The sequence below is a fragment of the Prosopis cineraria genome, unplaced genomic scaffold, assembly GCF_029017545.1.
Source record: "Prosopis cineraria cultivar Desert tree isolate PC_DT_omini unplaced genomic scaffold, ASM2901754v1 PC4, whole genome shotgun sequence".
NCBI classification, from domain to species: Eukaryota; Viridiplantae; Streptophyta; class Magnoliopsida; order Fabales; family Fabaceae; genus Prosopis; species Prosopis cineraria.
The window spans coordinates 32,498,843-32,521,897 of record NW_026555335.1 but is presented as its reverse complement, the minus strand read 5'-3'; the positions used below and the strand labels follow the sequence as shown (position 1 = coordinate 32,521,897).

The following is a 23,055-nucleotide window of genomic DNA, read 5'->3' as shown; positions in this document are numbered from 1 at the left end:
TGATTTTTGTGTTTTCTTTTTTGAAAATCAGCCCCTCCCCTTATCCCAAACTTTACGTAATCTTTCAATATCTCGTGGAAATGTTTGCATTATCCGAGAAGGTTCCGATCATAGAGAACTATTATGACTATTCTCTTGCGATATTTCTGTCATTCCTCTAGGAGTATTTTGGATTTTTTTTTTTTTGTTTTTGATGATAAACGGTCAAATATTATAAATATTAAAAGAGTACCAATGTAGAATAAAAAGTCATAAATTCAAAGCATTAAAATGCATCCAAAGGGAAAAAACTAAAGACATGGAAGAAGAGGTCTTCATGGGTCATTAGAATATCAGTGGTATGGAAGATAGCTAGTAAGGTGAGATTTATTAACACTGTCAGAATGTTGCATGTTAAGAATGTTAAGGCTTACGAATTTCCTCTTCAGATAAAGGATCATAAAATTTTCAGTTGAAAATTCATAGTTCTTGTATTAAGAGTATCCACCAAAGCGCCGATCCCAAACATAGTAGAAAAAAGGATGGTGAATAAGTGGAAATTTTCCTGAAAATAAGGTTATTCAAAGGTTGATAGTTGTGACAAATAGCCAACAAGCACAAAACCCGTGTTCCCTACCTAATCTTCCATGAGGATTTTGGATTTGTGTCCTGGGAGACAAGTTAACAAATTGCGTATTTATTTGTATTTCAATTTCAGAAGATTCATTCCTTTATTTTTAATATGCTAGGCCAATGTAAGTTTCAAAAGGAAAGCAATGCCAGACCCATAAAATCAACGAATCTATATTCATAAAAAAAGTTGAAAAGTCAATTCAATTTATAAAAAAAAAAAATCAAGGCATTTGGTGGTTACACCTGCTGAATAATAAATAATTTTCTTTTTCTTTTTTCTTTTTTTTTTTTAGTTGAGAGATCTTAGTATCTTGCGAGTTATAGCATGCCTCCTCTCCGGTTCACAATTAACCAGTGTTTTAGAAGTCTTGTTTAGTTTAAAACACAGGATATTTAATAACTATTATAATTTCTTTCAATTATATTTTTTTTTTACTTTATTTTATATTTTTTTAAAAAAATATTTATTGAAATTTCAAGTATCACTATTAAAATATTTATATAGGACATTTAATTATAGTATAATTGAATAAATATGCACTTTTTTAATTTTGACTACTTTTTAGAAGGTTAACAATGTCGTAAAGTATATATCATTGTCCGCATTTTTTTAAATAAAATTATAATCAATTATTCTCTTCACATGATTGCGAACTAATCTAAAGTCATGCGTAAAACATGATCCGAAACTTCCAATCTCATTTTCCTTTTTTTAAAAAAATAAAAATAAAACTTCAAATGAAATTGCAATATCCCGGGAAAAAAATCGAAATTGTGAAGTGGGCAGGGGTATATTCGAGACATCCATGAAGAAGAGAGGCATCTTCAGCTGAGGAAGCTAAGACCAACGGTCAGCATATAAATCTAACAGCGAAAAGCGCCTCTCTCTCTCTCTCTCTCTCTCTCTCTCTCTCTCTCTAGAGTCAAGAGCGACGGCCTTGGATTTTGCGGGAGGAAGAAAGTTTGAGCTCTCTAGCTTCGTCATTGTTCTCGGTATTCGTATTCTTTCCTCTGAATCACCGTTCTCTGCTTCATAAAAGAAATCAGCGATTCACATTGTTCTGGGAGATCCGAGAGCCATGAATGAGGTCGCCGCCACTTCGGCATCGGTGATGCGTGCTTCAACGTCTTCGCTGTCGTCTTCGTCAGTATTTACTAATTACCCCCTCATTTCTGCTATCGTTTCTTTCGCCATTGCCCAATCCACCAAATTCTTCGCATCATGGTTGGTATTCCTGTTTCTTTGCCGTATTATGCAGGGAAACTTGACTGCAAATTTGATCAGAATTAGGTTTCTGGAGAAAAAGTAAAACGGTTTAAATAAGGAAATTCAGATATTATGTTTAGTTTTTTTGGTCTTTCTGGAAGTAATGGCGACTTGTAATACTGTGATGAAATGGAGTATTCGATGTTGAGTTCCATCGTTTGCTTGATCTGCATGCAACAGTTTTAGGATTAAGGTAGTGCAAGATTTCAAGATTTGTACTGTGTTTCTTTCACCTGCCAAATTCTTAGACTAAGAGGCAACCTCAGCTCTTTGTTTTGGTTGTAATGAATTCCATGGGATTAAAGTTAATCAAAGTTGATTTGCTTTTCTCTGGGATTAAAGTTAATGAAAGTTGATTTGCTTTTCTCTGTAGTTTGCTAAAGAAGATTCTGTAATTATCTGTTACATTCCTTCAATTGGTTATCTAAATAATTACTTAAAATTGTTATCTGCACTTCACTTTCATTGTGCATTTACAAGACTCTATTAACCTTTTTCCAAAAATGATGCATCGAACAGCAATGGAGTTTAGATCAATGATATGTGTGTGAATCCCAATGGATGAAATTGAACTCTGAGTGCCATTTCTTTTGATTGTTGATACAATCAGAGTTTTGTTTTGCAACCTGGCAATTCCGTCCAGTAGCATCCCAATGTTTGAGCTTCTTCCTGGGCAGAATTAACAGCTTCTTTGATCTTTATATATGCTGCTTAGTTCTTCCCAAAGGTATTAAGATTTCATAGATTCTCAGGTACAAGGAAAGGAGATGGGATCTTAAGCAACTTGTTGGTTCCGGTGGAATGCCATCATCTCATTCAGCAACTGTAACTGCTCTTGCTGCAGCTATTGGGTTTCAGGAGGGTTTTGGAGGACCTCTGTTTGCTACTGCATTGATCTTAGCTTGTATTGTATGTCATCTCTCCATTTCTTTAGATCAAGCAATAATGAAATAAAAAACCATTTTAAATCAAGGAGTGTCATAATGGAAATTCCCTTTCTGTACATGCATGAATAGACACGCATGTACTATGCAACTATTAGTTTATTGTCACAGAAACGACAAGTGAGTTAGATAATATGCTAATGCTAATGAATGGTTCATGTTTTCAGAGTTGTATCTAATGTGAAACTGCTGGCAGGTGATGTATGATGCTACTGGTGTAAGATTACAAGCTGGACGCCAAGCAGAGGTATGCTGCCTATAGTACTTGTTCCTTAACTCTGCAGCATAGTCCTTTCTTTTACTTACAAAGAACATTATGCTCCATTTATCTCTCACACAGCATGTGTGAGAATGAAATGCCACAGAAGCATTTTCGTTTTGCCTATTATTGTCGTGAAGTCATGTTTGCCTTTTGTTTTGTTTCCTTTAGCTGGTTTATTCTGAGTTTGAATCATTGAATTTTCCCCAGGTTTTGAATCAAATTGTATATGAACTTCCTGCTGAACATCCTCTAGCTGAAAGCAGACCACTTCGTGAACTTCTTGGGCATACCCCTCCCCAGGTTAGGTGGATCTAAGATTGATGAAGGAAACTGTGTTACAATGCTAGCTTATAATTATTAATTACTAACTACCATATTATCCCGTCAGCTAATGCTTGCAATGGCCTATGGCAGGCACAAAAATAATGAATGTGATATAATCTGCCGTGTTAGAACTTGCAAATCTATGGTTACGATTGTAGTATGCTTTGCTGTCATATAACCCTATATGGACAGCAAACCTGTGATTACACAATGGTATTGATATGTGGAGAATTGAAGGGATAAGATTCTGCTTTTAGATGAGAATCAACTGAAATATTTTCTTAAAATCAAACTTGACATCCCCCATTGCATACAGATAGGTTTTTTTTAATAGAAACAAATCTGAACAAAACCTAGCTAATTTCCTTAGCATAATGAAATAAAACTAAATAGATAATCCTAGTTATCTATTAAACTACTACATTATTGCGGTATTGCCTACAATCAGTAACTCTTCCTTCACGTACTGATACCCAGTTTCACATTATTCTTGACTTCTAGTGACACACGTAAACCCTCGAATGCTATCAGTTATATTAGGATATGTACATGGCTTATCATGTCATACAATTGACCTCTAAAGGTTATTGTCTGATGTTTTCATTGATTCTCTTGCATAATTTGAATACAATCAGAATGGTAGCTTTCTGTGTTATTATATAATGCTATATAGATGATGATGAATCTTCATTGCATGGACAATAACATGCCTAAATGATAAATTGGAAACCAAGAAAATGGAGACGGGAAGGGAAACAAATGGTTTTGGTTCAAGCATTATCCCTAAGTTGGTGTAAAATGAACTAATTTTTCCCCCTTCTCTTCTCCATAGCATTTTTTGAAATTGTGAAATTATCTCTCCTCGATCCAAATACATTATGAAATTAGCTTTTTGTGTCTAATAACTGAAGTGACAATTTGAAGGATTATAGTTGTAATCATGAATTCTTTCTTTACGGTGCCTTTTTTTTTTTTAATTCAAATACTCCTATTTATCCTGCAGGTGGTTGCTGGTATGTTGCTTGGAATCCTTACAGCAGCTATTGGACATCTAATAACCATCATCAGTTAAACCATGGCGATGCTTACGGTGCAATTTCTGTTCATACCATCGTACAAAATTGAAACTACTATTCTGTGATCTTCACCTCACCCCTGAAAAATAGCATCCACGGCTTTATGCTGCTAGTTCTCGTGCTCAAGCTGCTTTTCTGGGTTCTCATGTACTTGGCCTTTCTCATTTCAAAAAGTAGAATTAGAAAATATATCTGATTGCATTGTTTGATGTAATGGAACTATCTGTTTCATCAATCTACAATCTCATTCTATACCTCACTTGACCGTGACATTAACTCACCAAATATTTACTAGTAGTATTAGCAGTATAGTATGAAAATTTGGGTCAACTCTCTCAGCTGAACTGATAATCTTTTAAATTAATATCTTGATCAATTCATTATCCTTTGAATCAATGTCTTAACGGTTTGATTTTCAACACGTATCTATTATCTAATGAAACTTGCTAGAAGTACTCTTTTTTTTGTTCCTTAAACATCAAAGCTTATTTTATTGTTTTTCTAATCTACTTGACTTTTTAAAAATTTTACCCGGCAAATTGACTCCTGTACTACAAAAAAAAAAAAAATTATTTACCTAAATACTACACTTTTAAAAATACTTCCCTACATACTGTAAATTTAAAAGTCAATTCATATCAAATTGAGTTCTAATTTTTTTTTTTTTAACTATTAGAGTATAGAACTTGGTCTAATAGAGACTGAGTTTTGTACTTATATATATATATATATATATATAATAGAAGTCCAAGTGTATGCTGACAATCTAAATGGAGGCTGTCATGTGTAATTTCCTACTTAAAACCCTACTTCCTCTATCTTATGAGCTATGTTTTTTTTTTTTTTTTGGCTCAAGAAATCTCAATGTGTAATTTCTCCTGGGCCAAAAAAAGAAGAGAAATTACAACTAAATTTCACATAAAAAATTTCATTATTATAAAGCCCATTTACAACTGAATTAACTGTATTGGCAATACATAGCTCCTGAGATAGAGGAAGTGGGGTGCTGAGTGGGAAATTATGCAAGACAACCTACACTTAGACCTTTAGCCTACACTTGGACTTCTAAATTTTTTTTTCAATATATAAGCACAGAACTCAGCCTCCGCTAGACTGAGTTCGGTACTCCAATATTAAAATAAAAAAAAAATAGAACTCAGTTTGATATGAACCAAGTTTTAAATTTATCGTATGTAGGAAAATATTTTTAATAGTATAGTATTTAGGTTTTTTTTTCTTTTTTAAGTACGGGAGTCAATTTTCCATTTTACTCCTACTTTAGCCTAACCCTTCTGATCCACTTTCATACGAAATAGAACACAAAACCCTCTCCTAAACCAAAGTGGTTTCCCTGGGTCGGACTGCAATATTGTTTAAATTTAATGCAAACCATTTAAATATAATATTTTAATATTTTTATTTGACTGCAATATGTAAGCAACTAAACAGGTTTTGAGTCGTCTTCTTCTTCTTCTTCTTGGCTCTCTCGTCCTTTCAGAATGCAAAGGTCACGTGCTTCCATGTGGGTTTCCATTCTGACATTCTAACTGTCCAAACATATAAAATAATTCTTTCCACCGAATATTGGTGGAAGACAATATTGCTTGTTCCAATGGCTTTTTAGGAAACTGGCTGTTAGTCTTCAGGCGTTACTTGCTAGTCCCTTGAGAAAATAATGCTCTCTAACGCCAGTTTTATTACCCATATTAAAAATCAGATTAGTCATTAAATCAGTTAAGATATTTATTTAAGAGTTAATAGTTAAAATCATGGTTGAACTATAATTAAAGTGGTCATAAATAAAATATTTTATTAAATTAGTTAAGATATTAATTTAATGATTAGTTTACCGGTTCAATAGGATAGATTGACCCAGATTTTTATATATAGTTCTACTCAATAGCAAAGACAAGAAATGTGTGTGTTGTAATATGACTGCGGAAATATCTGTATTTTTATTCATTGCAAGTGCTTAAAGCACTTGAGGGAATAATCATAAAATAAGGTTTTGAATGAAGAATGATAATATTTCCAAATTTCATTGGCGCATAAAAAATCCAAATTTCAAGGTAACTCAAACGAATGATATAGTTGAGTTTTTTTTTTTTTGGGGGGGGGGGGGGAGTGTGAGCTAGTAAGCTTCACATGTGCTTCTCACCAGTAACAATTTTTCTCATGAAATGCATGCATGCAGTATGTGAGGCATGTGGGAGAAAAAAGACCAACATGGCATAGGTTAAAAAAAAATTATCAAGGTACTACAAAACAAAAAAAAAAAATTTGTTCAAAATACTATCATAACTTACAAATTGATTTGATAGAACATTTTCCCTTCAATCTTATTTATAATATACCTTGTAGAAATAATTTTTGATTCAAAATATAAGACACCTTATAATAATTAAATTACTTTTTTTAATTTTACTCCTTGTATTATTATTTAAAGTTAAAAGTAAAAATGAAAGTATATTTTAGTTTTTTATGATATAAAAAAATAACTTTTTTTAAGATGCATGAACTAGTTAAAATTATCCCTAATAAAGATTATAGGGAGTAATTTAAGAATACCAATTGTCGAGAAAAAATTTTCCCTAAACCAAAAATAAATTAATCATTGTTAGGTAATGATTGAGTGAAAATAAGCTAATTTTCATGAAAACATGATTATTTTATGAGTACTAGATGATTTTCTACAAAGATAATTGATGAAGTCAAAATGGGGGAAGATGAAGTTGAAAGTTGCAACATTGATAGTCCAATAATACTGTGTTAATTGAAAGTTTAAAATACTAATAATCCCTTTTTTCTTGTTAAGGCTGGCTTTATGATATGTATTCATTATACATTTCAAAGATCTTACTTCAACTAGTATTACACACGCACATAAACAAAAACATACATAATACATAATTTATTATTCTTTTATTCATTTTGTTGGATTCACTTTTTAAAATATATTAGTGTATATTATAATTAAAAAAAATTAATTATTTAATTTTTATAATTTTGATTCAATTATAATTTAATTATAACTTAATTTTTAAATTTTAACGTTATAGCTCAATTTTTATATTTTATTATTAACTCAATTGTAATCGGATCTTCAAATTTTGACTTACTATAATCTAATATTTATAGTCTTAACTATTTAAAATATTAATCCTTATATTTTTAAAAAATAAAATTATAAAAATTAATAGTTTTTGTAATTTAAAATATTATCCCTAATTTTAGAAAAAAATTTAATTTTTATAATTTTATTTTTTAAAATATATGAATTAATATTTTAAATGATTACAAGGGAGTAAGAGACTAAGTACACTGACTGAAAGTTCATAAACTAAATTATAATTGAATTAAAACATTAAATTATAACAAATCAAATTTAAAAAACTAAACTACAACTAAGTCAAAATTTTAGAGCCAAATAATTAATTTTTTATCAATGATTAATTATAAACAAAGGAGGAACCCAAGGATCCAAACTTTGATGCGGGCGAAGCTCAAGTCCAAGTTGGATGTCAAGTCATCCAAGAGAAAAAGTATAAATTAGTGTTGTAAAATTGATATGACCACCATCCGTTAAATAAAATGGCTTAATCCAACTACTTAAACCAATTTAACATTTGGATCAAATTGACCCAAACAATTTTGAGAGAATCAAATTTAACCTGAAACTCAAAGTAGGTCAATTTGGGTCAAATTTAAGAAGAAAAAAGAAAAAAAGATCAGATGCAAATAGATGGAAAAGCTACCTTGAGTAGTGTCGATCATCAATGCTAAAATCGTGGGAAGTGGGATCACATCACTTATGATTTATTTATTTTTATTAAAACATTTGTTAAGATTTAATAAAATAAAATAAAATCTATCTTTTTATTGGGTGTAACCGTCCAAATCAAAAATCAAGGCTTGGGACTAAAAAATAATAATTTTACTTGTAAATAATTATTAGTTTTCTAAAACCATATTTAATTTAAATAATAGAAATTTTCTTATCAAAACAAAAGTTATATATTAGAGATTTAATTTGATCTTTTTAGTTTATTAGAGATTTAATTTGATCTTTTTAGTTTATTGTATTATTATTTGAAATTTTATTCTTATATTATTATTTTTATATCAAGCTATTAATATTTTATTAAAATATATTAATTTAACTATAACCAGTCCGACTATAATTTAACCACAATTCAATTAATAAACCGTGGACCCTAACCAATTCAGTTTTTAAAAACACTGGTATAAACATTCCTTAAATTCGTTGCAACGTCAAAAACCTAAATTAACTAATTAAGGTTAAGGTTCATTAGAAAGCCTAGTTCATTGGGTGAAGGCTTCTCTAAGTAAGGTTCATTGAATTGATGAATTTGAATTTCATATTTAACATATAATCTTTAACATTCGGATATATATATATATATATATATATTTGCCAATAACATCCATGTATTTAAAAATATTTATTTTAAAAATATAAAAATTTTAGGCAAATAACATCGGATTGCACTGCTTGTATGTAGAGATAGTAATTCGTGAGACAAAATAAGCTAAATTCAAATCAAACTTATTTATATCGGGTATAAAACATTCTAACACATTTAAAAAACCCATATAAGTAACACCAGCTACAACAAATATTATTTTATTTTATTTTTTATTTTTATGTAATTTTAATTTTTATTTTAAAAAATTAATATTTTAAATTTTTATCTTATTTTATAAATAATAAATAAAAAGTTGAAATATTCAGATTAAGCCAATTCAAGTTCAGACTTGACAGCCCAAATAAACACGGAATAAAAAAAAAATATATCTAAACTCTTAAACCCAACTCTAAAAAATTTTCAACTTATCCAGATTGATCCTTCAGACTTAACTCAAACTGCCACCGCTCGTGTTTGTCGTTGATCAAGGATTAGTGCGGGCAGGAACCAGGAAGTACTAATCTCTCAAGTTCAATACAGGCCATGGAATTAAAAAATGAAAATACTTTTAAAAGTCACTTAAATGCAAAACACTTGCTTAATAGCCGTTATTGTCATCAAACGGACCCGCACAGGATAAAACCAACTGCTATCAACCATCGCCAATATAATTAACATTAATGTTGTCCTGTTTTATTTCGAAAATTAAATTTCCAACATTATTAGTTTTAAAAACAAAATCAAACGAACCCAACCCTACTTTGGTGTCTGCAATTTCTTATTCCTCTCCCAATCGCATAAATCAAAAGCTGTCTATCATGCTCTCAACTTCATCTTCCTCTCATCATTTGCACCTACAATTTCTCTCTATTCGCTTCTTTCATTCTCTCTTTCTTCTTCCCTCGTTTCTCTTATTTACAAGTTACATCAAGTATCAGAAAACTGAGGGAGGATCGACAGACTAACAGATTCAGAAATGACGACGTGGAGGTCCTACTGAGACTTGTTTAAAGTTCAGAGTACTTACACAGAAACGACTCAAATATAAACATCTGAGGCCTGCAAAAGTATCGCGAGATCTGAGCATCAGTTTTAAAAAGCTCGATTTGTAATAGCTTCATGGAATCGCCAATCAGCAATTTACAGTTGAATCAGCTCATCATCTGCTCAGATCTATATACTCTGAATCCCAACCACAAGTCGAATCGAAATCAAGTGTAGAACACAAGACAAAAGACTTACATACTAAAGGATCCATGAAAAGTACCTGTTAGAGGTTGTTCTACCTCCACACTGCCCGTAAACCCTCCAATATATAAGAGAGAGAGAGAAGGGGAACGGCAGGGGGTGGCTTCATAAAACCCTAGAGGATTATACGCACCGTTTTGGGCCCATCCTGGCAATACCACAACTATTTCCTCACATTATTGGTCTAAATTTGGATCCATCCTTGTAATATCACCATTTCTCTAAAATTGTCGGTCTAACTTGGGCCCATTACTTATCACACAATTGAATAAGCCCAAACTTTTGGCCCAAATAAAACATAAATAAATTGACCGAAGATTTTGGCCCCAAAATCTATCTTAGCGCTTTACCGAAGTAACACTTTCTTTGCTCGGCAAGGAAGATTTCCTGCAAAGACTATTTAGCCATGTGTGTTAGAACATTTAAAAAGAAAGATATAAAAACATCTATTTTAAAGAAGACATTCAAGATAGAGACATTGCTTTTATCAATATTCAGGATATTATCAGTGATTAATACTGCCAATCTAAGATTGAATTTTTCATTCAAAAAGGGGATAGAATTAACGCTAAATGGCTCCTCCCAAAGAAAGATGAGTTAGATTAAATACTGATAGCTTTGTTAATTCTATTGGTGTAACTTCTTGTGGTGGTCTCATATGGAACAAACAAGGAAATTGAATTAAAAGCTTCTCCAAATATTTTGAATATCATCCAAGTACAGCTACTGAACTTGTAGGTATCTTAAAAGGACTTAATATCTGTTGGGTTGAAAAATTTAACAAAGTGAATGTCTAATCTAACTCAACTAAAGCTCTATCATTAATTCACAATGAGTTCTCCACCAATCACCCTCTTTCTGCTACTATCAATTATATCAGAGATCTCATTATGCGAAATTGAATTGTTACCTTTGATCACGTTTTTAGAAAAATAAACACATATTCTGACTGGTTCACTTATCAAGCCTCTACTAATAATTTTAATGTATTTTTTTTTACACTGCACCCCATGGTTGTGGGAATTTTTTATACTCTGACATGACTCAGCATATCGGTTAGCATGATCTTTTCGTGGCCTCATATCCAAAAAAAAAAAAAGTAACACTTTCTTCTCTTCCTTACCTATACTTGTCATGTTGGTTTCTAATTTTCCCTATATTTTAGAATGGCAATAAAATTTTAAAATAATTGATTAATGACAATTAAATTTTAGATAATTTTTTTTAAAAAAATTGTAAATATCAATAAAAATAGTTATAAACAAGAATTTAAATTGCAAACTAATTATTATACTCAGAATTTAAATATTGTATTTACAATTAAGACGTGAATTTGCAACTGGTAGATCAATATTTATAACTTATTTTTAAAAAAATTGTTGGAAATCTAATTGTGTCATTAATTTGCCGAGAATCTAACCGTTTGGATTCCATTTCTTTTTTTTCCTCTGCGCAATTATGGGTAAAATTTTAAGAAAACATTGTTTTCTCATGATTCTAAAATGTACAGTAGATCTGTTATATATATATATATATATATGTATATGTATGTCCACACATCTATCGTAACATTTTCATCTCTGCTACTCCAACTAGCTTGGAAAAGTAAATTTTTCATTTATTTTTAATTTCATCACCTATAATTAAAATTCTTCCCTCTTCATCCTTCAATTTTGCAACTTCATTGCAATAAATTTGTAACTTGTATTTTAAATTTTAATAGAAAAATAAATTTTTTTATTCTTCAACTATGTTAAAAGTTAAAAAAATAAATTACACATTCATTATAATGAAGTTATAAAATTACGAAATGAATTTACAAATTCATGAAGTTTGACACTTAAAATTTAATTTGAATTAATTGACCCTCTCATTCTCCCTATTTTTTATACTCTGGCACGAAAAAAGAAGGATACCTAGTAGGGTAAATGAAAGCACATCTATGGGGGGGAAAAAAGGCAGTAGATGTCCAAAATTTTCACCAAGCCCTTTGCAGAGCTTGTTACTGTCCTGAAAACCAACGAACAAAAAACGAGTTGTCTGTCGATTTATAAGATAATTTATAGATTGTATTGGTACAAATACAATCATTACATGACATATTTAGCAGCATAGTTAAAGCTGCCAACGTATATTGACTTCATGTCAATTTGAAATAACGTTATATCCATATTTCAACTCAATACTTTGAACAGATGCGCAGAAGAATTTACCAGCGTTTCCGTCGCAAGTCTGCCTTGGTTTGGCTGCTGTATAATGTAACAGAGGTACAGCTTACATCACTTCCATATCTTGCCTGTTAATGAGATATCGATATGCCTGGAAGCTTTTAACCAAAATCACAAAATCCATGCAGGGAAGGTTTCTTATTGTTTGTGGCCACCTTAAACTATGGTCTGACCAAGCACAAAGGTTACTAGACTCAGTTCAATGAAAAATATTGTGTTGACAAAAGATCGGTCAACCGTCCACCCGAAAATAGTGATTCCTCCAGGATTAGATTGCAAATACATCACTGAAAATTTAAAGGCATGCTTCAGCATCAGGTCCCAGTATATACAAAGTATGTGGACAACTTACTTCCAATTCTTTAAACCTGAAGCTATATAGAACAATATCTGTCAACTTCAAAAATGGTTCATAAAACATTAAATCACAGATGTAACATGATCAGACTACCCAATGAAGAAAATTAAATTAGATAGCATAGCAGCCTGTAAGAGAAGGAATCTTACCAGAACTAATAATCTCAACAGCAGATGCAAAAAAAAAAAAAGAATTTGACTTCCACCAAAAAAAAAAAATTGACTTGTGGACTTTCTACTAAAAAAAATGACTTGTGGACTCTTTATGAGGGCAAAAGAATACCCAGGTAATCAATATCTGTAATGTTAACCTCCAAGATTTCAATCTATTATTAAGAGATGACATGTGGGTTGCTCATCTCATGCCATGCAGCAGAAGAGCAAAGACAATGCGACAGTAACATAAAATAAATGCTGGCTGAGTCTGCTTTAATCAAATCACATATAAAAGCTGGTTTTGATCCATGACAATACAGAAGAGTGATGCCGATGCAGATCAGATGGAAATGTCTTTTTACAGGAAGTTAGAACTTAAATAGATATTTAGTCTTCTTTTAGACAAATTATTTGCCTCTTAAATTGGACTAGATGAACAAAATCAACCTTGAATATTCAGCAACAGGAAAAAAACAAAAATCACAACTTAGTATCCATCAAGAACTAGAAAGGGGGAAAAAAATCATTTCTAGAGTTTTTCGGTCAAAATGTAAACACTATAGAAGATGTTTTATGGAACAAAAGTTTATCACAACTTGCATGGCTGAAGCGAGTACTCTGAATAAGTTAAGCATTAAAGGAAAACAATGTCAACGCTCATAATCATGGCAACTTGCAGTGGAGCAATTTAGTAAATCGATGTTTATATACAAATATGACATTATCGTCACAAATTAGCAGAGCTGACTTGATAAGGTCAACACTCTATAAGCAAAAAATTGTTGAATGACATACCAAAGGCTTGCCTCTTGTGCTGTGATGACATATAGGAAGCCAGTCGGGTACTAATAGGCATATCAATGCAATCCAGTGACTCTAGATCACTTTCTGAGTAATCCAAATATATTGAATTCAAACGGTTTGCAGCCTCCAAGCTCCCTAAGCTGATAGAATTTCTCATTTGAGATACATCAGAAGAGGTGCACGTTGCCAATGCATGCCACCGGCTAGCAAGTGAAACTATGTTTTGAGCTCTATGAGAGATTCTTGTAGCTGCATGCAGACAAAGAATAATTCCAACAACCTGTAGAAGTGTAGAAACCTGAAAGGATAGGAAAAATAAAAGAAACGGAATCAACTTGCTGTGAAACAACTTGAAATCATGACAAAAGCAGGGAAAACAATGAGAAACTATTTACACATTAGAACTGAGTAACTTCTTAATGATTGGATAACATCATCGTAAGAATGGGAACTTATACAAGTTAAACATGGCAAAATGGAACTTACAGCAAAATCTCCACCATTTGTTAAGGAAATTATTCCACCATATACTGTGATCTGTAACAGAGCCACAAACTGGCTAGTTGTGACAACCAAGAATTCCAGAAGAAGATATATTCTGAACCTGTGGCTTATTTTTAAGAGATGATAACGCAATCGCATGTGCTCCTCCATGAATATTAACACATCAGATTCCCTTTCTAACAGCTTCCCATAATCATCGAAGTGGATAACTTGCAAATTGCAGACCAAGTGAAACAAAATGCTGGCTGATAGAGAGATTGTACTCACATAAGTCCAAGATATTGTTAAAGCTAATAAAGTAGCAACTGAGAGCCACCATGACTCATGACGTAAGTGTATAAGGCGAATGATTTCTCGGGCTATCTTCAGCAGGAAACATGGAAGTAGCCACAGAACGAGCAAGCGCATAGACTCCTAAAGGGGAAATAAAAAATTAAAAAAACATGTTTTAACACTTCTTAGTGGTGAATTTCCTACCCCATTGAAGGTACTGAGTGAAGCAAACGGATCAATAGAACTACCCAAACATCATAAAATAGAAAAACTGACAGAAATTTAGACCATATTTGGGAGAATTTTTAAGAACTAGAGTATGATGACAATTTAGTAAAACTAACAGAAGTTTGCAGTAATGATCACAGTCATGAAACAGAAAAGAAGATAATCGAAAACATAAATTTGTAGCTGTTGCAGATAATTCTTACACTGACTGGCCACACGTAGATATCTAAATAAACTTGAATTTGCTCACCGAAATTTGTTTAACGTAGTCTTTATGAAAGCAGGCCATTTGCCCACCGTAGCGGTCAACAAAAAGAAACCTCTTTAAACCGTACTTGCGCAGATTATGGGAGAGGCAAATCAAGGAGACGGCGGCGAGGCACGCCTGAAAGGCCACAACGTCCATCTCAAAATCCCTAATCTGATACTTCTCAATCTGACAGTCAGAGCAACCACTGAAATGAAGAGCCAAGAGTGGAACCGCCACCCCAATCAGCATGAACGCACTCCAAGAAAGAGCGAAGCTCAACACCGAAGTCTGCTTGTACCCAAGTATAGTGAGAAAGATTTCCAAACGACGAAGCGCGTGATCCAGTTGGTCCTCTTCCTCATTTTCTCCTTCTTGTGCTTCATCTACTTCAATGCCGTTTTGATTCGGATTTGAACTCCAACCAAGAAGGGGCGTCAGAAGAGGAGCTTGCTCTGTTTCTGAATCGGGATTGGCCATGATTCATGGATCAAAAAACGGCGATTAAAATATCACCGTTTAATACGACGGATGATAGTACGCATTGTGATGAGAAGTTGAGGTTTGAGAGAGATTTCGGAAGGCGAAAGTGATTGAACATGCTGAAAGTGAAAGTTGATTCTGCCTAGTTTCAGCTTCACTCTGCTTCCTCAACCTGCATCTCGAGAGGAATTATTAGGTGTTTCGTGGAATTTTGAGCTCGGTATATGTCCTCCTCTTCTGGTGACGTGTGGCCTCCACCGTTTAGCAAAGGCCCACAAATTTCAAAGTCCGGGCATGTATAAAGAGTGAACGTTGCAAATTGCATAGATCTGGATTCCGAGGATACCATAGGGAAAAAAGAAAAGAAAAGAAAAGAGAAATTAATGTAAAATAAAGAACTGTAAATTGTAGATTAAAAAATTCTTAATGTTTTCATTGAAAATTCCTAACATTTCAATTATAAAAAATACGTAATATTTTTCAAGAGTTCTTATTTGTCATTCTTCCAAAACAAAAATAAGAGGCAAACAAGAGATGAGAGAATGATATGTAAGCCTCTGTCAAGAGAATTTATTATAATAAACCCACTATTTTTTATATCAAATACTGTCCTAGGAGGGCATGTATACTCTTATGATCTTAGTAATAGGGTGAAAAAAAAATTAATTTTATTTATAGTACATTTGTCAATTTTTAAGGTCCCTCTTTATATTTTTGCCTTTATTGAATAAAAAATGCAAGTAATTAATGATATTTAAGAATATTTATTAACGGTAAAAGTGAAAACTTATTAAATTTTAAAATATATTTAATAAAATTTAAAGTTTTTTTTAATTTCAATAAAACATACTAAAAGTGATTTATAAATAGAATTAGAAAGAATATGTTATTGTTAAAAGCTCAATCATCACTTAAGCTAAGGTTTAGCTGTCATAACATACATGTATTTTTACAAGATAATATCTAATATAAAATTGATAGATCCTTATTGTAATAAATTTCTTTAAGAAAACTTTAAATGTCATTCTCCCAGAAGAGATTATGTAGTCATTGTTGGAGCATTGGAGGCGACTACAAAATACCCCATTCGTTCTAAATTATAAGATAATTTAAGATAATATTATACATACCAATAAAGCTCAATAATTATACTTTATAAATTCACTTTGTCAAAACAAAACTATAAGCTTTTAAAAATAACCATATATATTTAATCATTACTTTATTTGGTCTTATTTACAGCGTAGAGAGATAAAAATTTTTTATCCTATTTGTATGTTATATCATTAAATTTTTATTATAAATTTTTTTTACCCTTCATTAAATGTTGGAGAAAAAAATATGCTATATATATATATATATATATTGATAGGAACAAAATTGAGAATTTATCAAATTTTTAGACATAATTAATAAGTTTTAAAATTTTTGTTGATTCTTGTAAAATATGTTAAAAATAATTTATAAATAAAACCAAAAGAGCATACTACAATCATTTCAATTTCTCTCTTCACTTATAAAATAATATTAAAAAAGTATTATTAATAAAATTTTATTTTTATTAAATTATTTCATATTTTGGAATAAAGAAATGTCTCTAAAGTTATTTTATAATTTGAAAATGAGGTAATACTAATTTATTGTAAAGCCCCAAGCTCCACATTTAATTTGAATATTATATATTATTGTCAGTTTAAGGGCTCACTACATTCTCATATTTAATTAATAGCGTGAATAACGCTGCTTTGGCTGGGGTTTTATTAGATGAGGCCGGAGGTCATAATTAGTTAAGTTGCGTGACTGGTTAGTTGTTTCTATTTTGATTACTCGAGTTGGAAATATTGTGTGGTAATTTGAGATACTGAATTATCATGGTTAGTATTTAGTGAACAAATTTAAATTTGTTTACCATGGTAATTGGTTTTTATTGGTTTATCATTTTTATTACCATGGTTGTTATCTGTTTAAAAAGGCTTGAAAGTTCAGGTGCAATACCCAACTTATTAAATTTTTAGAAACAATTAATGAGTATCAAAGTTAATCTTAGTTTCGATAAAAAAAATAAAAATAACTTATAAATAAAATTAAAGGGAGTCCTCCCTCCCTTTGTTCCTATTTAGTTCTCCTGATTTGAATTTTTGTCTTGTCTTTAAATGCATGTTATGTTCCAAATTTTAAAGTATAATGATTATTAATGGGAAAATGAAATTATTGATTCTCATAGTTTTATTATATTGTATTATTGATCTCTATATTTTTTTTTTCATTGCTCCAAATCTGTATAGTTTTTCTCGTCTACAACATTAATCTCTCTAGTTTTAAATATATTCAAAAAAATGATAGTGTAATACTAATGATATTAAATTATTTGATGTGTAATTAATGTTGTTAAATTGAATGGTAAAATATAAAAGGAAGAAAGATACAAAACAATCACAAAAGAGTAATGTAGATCAACTTAAAGAAATTGAAGAATATGCTTGACTACACAAACGAAAAAAAAAAAAACCCAACATCAAGATTAACAAAAAAAAAAAAAAAACAGACAATAGCTTCGAATTTAACAAAAAAGAATACAGTATTTTGGCATGATGAACAAAACTAAAGTAGAGGTAAAGAGACGAGTTTAAAATTTGAAGTATGTAAAAACAAGCGAAATGAAACGTAACTTCTATTTAACTCGTAGTAAAATGATATTAGATATACATTTGATAATTTAATTTTACTAATACTATATCATCATCTTTATGGGCATATTTAAAAAAATAGAGAGATTAACATTACAATTAGGTAAAATTATAGGATTAACGAGCAAATAAAACTCTAAATTATTGCTTAAAAATCACCTTGGATCTCAAACTTTTAAAATATGCAAAATAAATTCTAAACTTTTAAATTAATAGTAAAATAAATCTTGATCATAAATTTTTTAACATCGTTACTGTCCATGCGGGTACTGTAACAGTCAGAGTTAAATTTGTAAGAAACTAAATTTTGAACAGTACCACATGGACAATAACGGTGATAAAATGTTAACAATCAAGGTTTATTTTGCTATAAATTTAAAAATTTAGAGTTTATTTTATATATTTTAAAAGTTCAGGGTCCAAAATAATTTTCGAGCAAGAATTCAGAGTCTTATTTATTCATTAACCCAAAATTATATAAACTTGAAGTAATAAAAAAAATATAAAAACTAATAATAAAATAAAATAATGCTATAGGGTTGATCAATAGTTGTGTTTTCTCTTAATTTTAATAATACTTTGTCAGATAGATGACATTAAATAGAGGTAGTTAACATACAAAATAGTGTGATGTTGAATGAAGAGCAAAATCCAAGTAAAACAATGCTTATATAATACATAGATTTTACTTTCTCTTGTTTCATGGCTTATATCCTAAATCTATTTGCTTGTACTCAAATCCTTTGGTTCTTTAGCATAATTTCAGTTACAAGGAAGCATTTACTAGCAATTTTTCCTTAAAAAACAAGTAAATTAAGCGAGATACACATATTTAATGCTTGACCATAAATAAGATTATCTCCAATAAAAATATACATGTTAGTAATAAAAAATACCAATATAAAATTTTTAAAAAGATGCTTTGCAATAATAAATTGAAGTCGTATTTAAATTTCCAAATCAAAGTGTGGGATCGCATGTTAATGTGGTCTGTGGATGTATAATGCATTCATGTTTCCTACATTTGAACCAGCATCCATAACATGCGGAGACGGTGACCTTCAGAATAGGAGACACTGGCACTTCCTGTCTCCAAATAATAGAGCCGTGAATATAATAATACTAAGTTCGAGGTATTGGACTATCTGGCTGATTTTATTTTTAGTCTCATTTGAAAAAATAAATAAATTTATATTCTCATTTTAACAATAATTTATTTTATATTAGTCATGGTCTGCAAATAATTTTTTTACCAAGTTTTTGATTGTAATTTTCTCAATTTTTTTGGACTCATGATTTAAAATTACGTTATTTTTGTGAAAAGGACTCATAAGCCTAACTCTTTAAAAATGAGTTCAGACTTGGATTATTTGTGTAATTTTATATTTATTTTAACTAAAAAAATTATGATACTTTATATCTTTGGATTAAATTTAAACTTCAAAGTAAATATATATACCTTAAAATTAGAATTTGAATTACTTATTTTGAAAGTTTTAAGATATTTTAACTTTTATTTTAGAACATAAATGTGTAATATTATAATAGAAAAATTAATTTAAAAGAATTTAAAAAATAAAAATAATTTGTTAGCTCATTGAGCCTAATCAATAAAAATTAAATTTAAAAAAATGATCAATTTTGAGATAAATAGCTTTTGGACCCAAGCCTATAAGGGCCAATCAGTCGTTTTCTAACTCTACCTAATTTATAGTGGAATTTATATACAAAATACTTATTCTAATTGTAATTAGACTTTTTCTTAATGCATTTACCATCGTTGGATATGAATACCTTCACTTCATTAGCTAAATGGCTATTACATCTTGAAAATAAAGAGTAATCAGTATGGGGTGTGAATTGTGTTACACAATCCCGTAAACCTCAAATTGTAATTTCATTCTATTCTAAAATATAATTAAATTTATATTAAAATTATAATACTTTTAATAATAATCATTATAATAAAGTTTCAACATGTTCGAAGAAATTTTAACATAACCTTTTTTATAAATAGAATCTTCCAAAATCTCTATAATACATTGATTCAATTAAAATATCAAATAAGTTAAGAGCTCAGTTTTTTTCAGCCAACAAACAGTATATAAATTAAAATAAAGTCCTAATAAAAATCTATGTAGAGCAACTAGTCTTTCTTCTAAATTAAAATACTAGTCTAGAATAATTACGTCAAAGGTAATAATACTAAACAAGATTAGCACCCAGTAATGCTTTATTGCCCTTCAAATATCAGCAGTAGGATCAATATCAGTTAATGAATCTAAAATTAAAATTATTTTTAGTGAATAATGTTCCAATAATAAATAATTAAATATGAATAAAAGGAAAATTAGAACAACAACGATCTCCATGAAGATTTAAATAAATTTAGAATAAAATGATTCTATATAACTTTAAATAAATCATAATTCATTAAAATATCATATCAAATGTCATTATCATTTAACTTCAATAAAGCAAATAATTGCAATAAATAATTGTAAATATTTCACTAATCAAAACCAATGAAAAATAGATCCATAAAAATTTAAAAACTCATAAGTATAGAAACTTATCAGAACAAGTAACAAATGTGAACATACAATCTACGAGAGTAAATAACCAAACGCAACTTATACCACCAAAACAAACATGAACATATAGGTCACGAGGATAAATAACTAAATGCAACTGAAATTACAAAATAAATATAAACATACAGTCCACAAGTATAATACTAACCAAATATGGCTCGAAGCCACGAAATCAAATACGAGTATTAGATCCACGAATAACAAACGTGAAAACAGGGCTCACGAAATTTAAATTAGCTAGCTATTTATTAAGGTGTGAAGGGTTAACGGAACTATTGCTAGCAACCAGTATTTTGTAAAAAGTTCTTTCCAAAACCAATTTCAAACATAAAAAATAATCACTTTTAAATAAAAAATTTATTTTTAATGTTGAACTTGCATGAATTTTTTTTTTGTATCAATCCAATAATTTTCAAAATAAAATCTCACAATTGAAGTCAAATCTCGTATTTATTGATTAACTAAAATCATCAAATCCGATAAAGAGAGTTTCACAAAATAAAGTAATTTAAAAATCAAAATAGCCAATAATCTCATTGTTACTATTAAAATGGTTTATATGAAAAATGTAATATTTTAGTAAAGATAATTTTGTTTAAAAATTAATTGAGATACTATTCATTTACCTAAAATTTTTAAAATTCAAAAATTCACCTTCAATGTCAATTAAATTTTTCATCCTCCAAATTCCCAATAAATTAACTTAAGATTTTTAAATAAACTTTCAATAAGTCCAATAATTTTCTCACTACATTACCACTATCAAAATTTAGCTATAATCAATTTAAAATTTTAAAATCAAGACTTTACACATAAAATTCATTAAAAGTCATGGCTCAATACTCTATTAAAATACAATCTCCCATCAACAATCTATTCATTTTCAATAATTTAAATAATCATATATTATTAATTTGGTAGTCAAATCTCTTTTGTAACTTCCAGCTTAAATTCATAGATTAATAATAACACCCATACTAATTATGCTTCTTACAATAATCAATTATATTTCAGAAAAATATTAAAATTAAACAAAACTCTTCTAAGGGTATTTTATCGAACTCCTCACGTACATAAAATTTTTTTTAATGCTAAACTCTTCTCTTCAAATCCCATTCCACAATTTTTCCAACAACTCTTTAATGCCGATACTTAAATTAATTCAGCTTTCCAATTTCATTCCTTCAATGAAAGTCAAAACACGTTCAAATAAAGTTAAATCTAATCTTTCCCTTTGCAATAACCCCAATATCGGAGGAATAAACTACCAAAGTATGTCCTTAGCTTAAATTTCAGCTTGATTAATCCCCTATCTACACCACCATTCAACAATCATGAAAGCTAAGAGAATAAGATGTTGCTCAAACAAGGAAGAAGAAGGTTGGTCGGTGACGCATAACAGGGAAGATCGAGGAGAGAGAAAGAGAGAGCTGACGAAGTGCACAAACCGAAGGGAAACAAAAAAGAAGTTGCCAACAGAGAAAATTTCAATCATCACAGTCTCTAATAATAGCAGCCAGAAGCAAAGATCAATATAACCCCCCTCCCCCAAGCAGTGATCGACGGTGTCACAGACCAGAGAAAACAGAACAAAAATGAAAAAAAAAATAAAGTCAGTAGACCTGGATGTTTTCTGCGAGGTGACGATGAGCCTACAACCACCGATGATAATGATGGAACGACGGAGAAGGAGGCAAGATCGAAGACCACACAATGAAGATCTAGAAATTTCTTTAGCTTTGGTGACTCACGACTGAACAGGGAAAAAGGAGCAAATTTAACCATCATTCTATAGAAAAAAGAAACAATTTCCAAAATACTATAATTTAAAAATTATTTATCAATATATTATAAGTTAAAAATTTGGCTTGATAGATATCGAGTTTTAAATTTTCTCTTTCATTTTCTATTTGCATAAGTTGGCTTTTATCTCACTGAGTTTATATGTCAAATTTTTGTCTATTTTTTTTTCTCTCTCTCTCCTTCACGTGGTCTTACTTTTATGACTCTAAAAAATATGTTGGCAAAAGGTATTAAAATAAGAGAGGATAGAGGTGAAATATTAAAAAAGTCATGAAGACTCTAATGTCAGATGCTGAAGCTTCTCTTGCATCATGGGAAATTTTTTTAATATTGATTAATGATTGGCAAAATTACTGAAATATTACATAAAAAATTAATTATTAAAATACTATAAAAAATATTTTTCAAGATGCTATAAAACCAAAAATTAATTTAATAAGAATGTACACAACTTAGTTTGATTGAAATCAATTGTCACATTTTATTCCCTACCCACCCTTATCCTAATCCATCATTAGTTAATCATTAATT

General features: G+C 30.1%; 2 protein-coding genes, 1 long non-coding RNA gene and 1 other non-coding gene across 6 annotated transcripts; 1 reads left to right on the top strand and 3 right to left on the bottom strand.

The window, feature by feature from the left end:
* Positions 1-1,493: 1,493 nt before the first annotated feature.
* Positions 1,494-4,881, top strand: LOC129309629 (uncharacterized). 2 transcript variants are annotated; one of them, XM_054951277.1, is made up of 5 exons: positions 1,494-1,756; positions 2,632-2,788; positions 3,020-3,070; positions 3,293-3,385; positions 4,413-4,881. In XM_054951277.1, the coding sequence occupies exons 1-5, from the start codon at positions 1,692-1,694 to the stop codon at positions 4,479-4,481; spliced, it is 435 nt and encodes a 144-aa protein (XP_054807252.1). In that variant the 5' UTR covers positions 1,494-1,691; the 3' UTR covers positions 4,482-4,881. The 2 variants fall into 2 exon arrangements, with proteins under 2 accessions (XP_054807252.1, XP_054807251.1); XM_054951276.1 differs by having other exon boundaries at positions 1,500-1,837.
* Positions 4,882-9,551: 4,670 nt separating this feature from the next.
* Positions 9,552-10,306, bottom strand: LOC129310048 (uncharacterized). The gene is made up of 2 exons (XR_008593005.1): positions 10,180-10,306; positions 9,552-10,094 (listed from the first exon to the last, which is right to left on the bottom strand). It is a non-coding gene; the product is annotated as an uncharacterized LOC129310048 (long non-coding RNA).
* On the bottom strand, positions 9,993-10,081 carry LOC129310200 (small nucleolar RNA SNORD36). The gene has a single exon (XR_008593038.1). It is a non-coding gene; the product is annotated as a small nucleolar RNA SNORD36 (small nucleolar RNA).
* Positions 10,307-12,183: 1,877 nt separating the features above from the next.
* LOC129307954 (uncharacterized) lies at positions 12,184-22,453 on the bottom strand. Of its 2 annotated transcripts, none has more exons than XM_054948907.1 (5): positions 22,344-22,442; positions 14,961-15,769; positions 14,192-14,623; positions 13,697-14,003; positions 12,184-12,675 (listed from the first exon to the last, which is right to left on the bottom strand). In XM_054948907.1, exons 2-5 carry the CDS (start codon positions 15,435-15,437, stop codon positions 12,545-12,547), a joined length of 1,347 nt encoding a protein of 448 aa, XP_054804882.1. In that variant the 5' UTR covers positions 15,438-15,769; positions 22,344-22,442; the 3' UTR covers positions 12,184-12,544. The 2 variants fall into 2 exon arrangements, with proteins under 2 accessions (XP_054804882.1, XP_054804883.1); XM_054948908.1 differs by having other exon boundaries at positions 12,623-12,762; positions 22,344-22,453.
* Positions 22,454-23,055: the final 602 nt, after the last annotated feature.

Coding starts and splice junctions, on each gene's coding strand:
- LOC129309629 (XM_054951276.1), top strand. CDS start 1,692: ATGAATGAGGTCGCCGCCACTTCGGCATCGGTGATGCGTGCTTCAACG. Junction 1,838..2,631: donor ACCAAATTCTTCGCATCATG/GTTGGTATTCCT, acceptor ATAGATTCTCAG/GTACAAGGAAAGGAGATGGG. Junction 3,071..3,292: donor AAGCTGGACGCCAAGCAGAG/GTATGCTGCCTA, acceptor AATTTTCCCCAG/GTTTTGAATCAAATTGTATA.
- LOC129307954 (XM_054948907.1), bottom strand. CDS start 15,437: ATGGCCAATCCCGATTCAGAAACAGAGCAAGCTCCTCTTCTGACGCCC. Junction 14,624..14,960: donor ACTACGTTAAACAAATTTCG/GTGAGCAAATTC, acceptor TTTCCCCTTTAG/GAGTCTATGCGCTTGCTCGT. Junction 14,004..14,191: donor CAAATGGTGGAGATTTTGCT/GTAAGTTCCATT, acceptor CTATCCTTTCAG/GTTTCTACACTTCTACAGGT.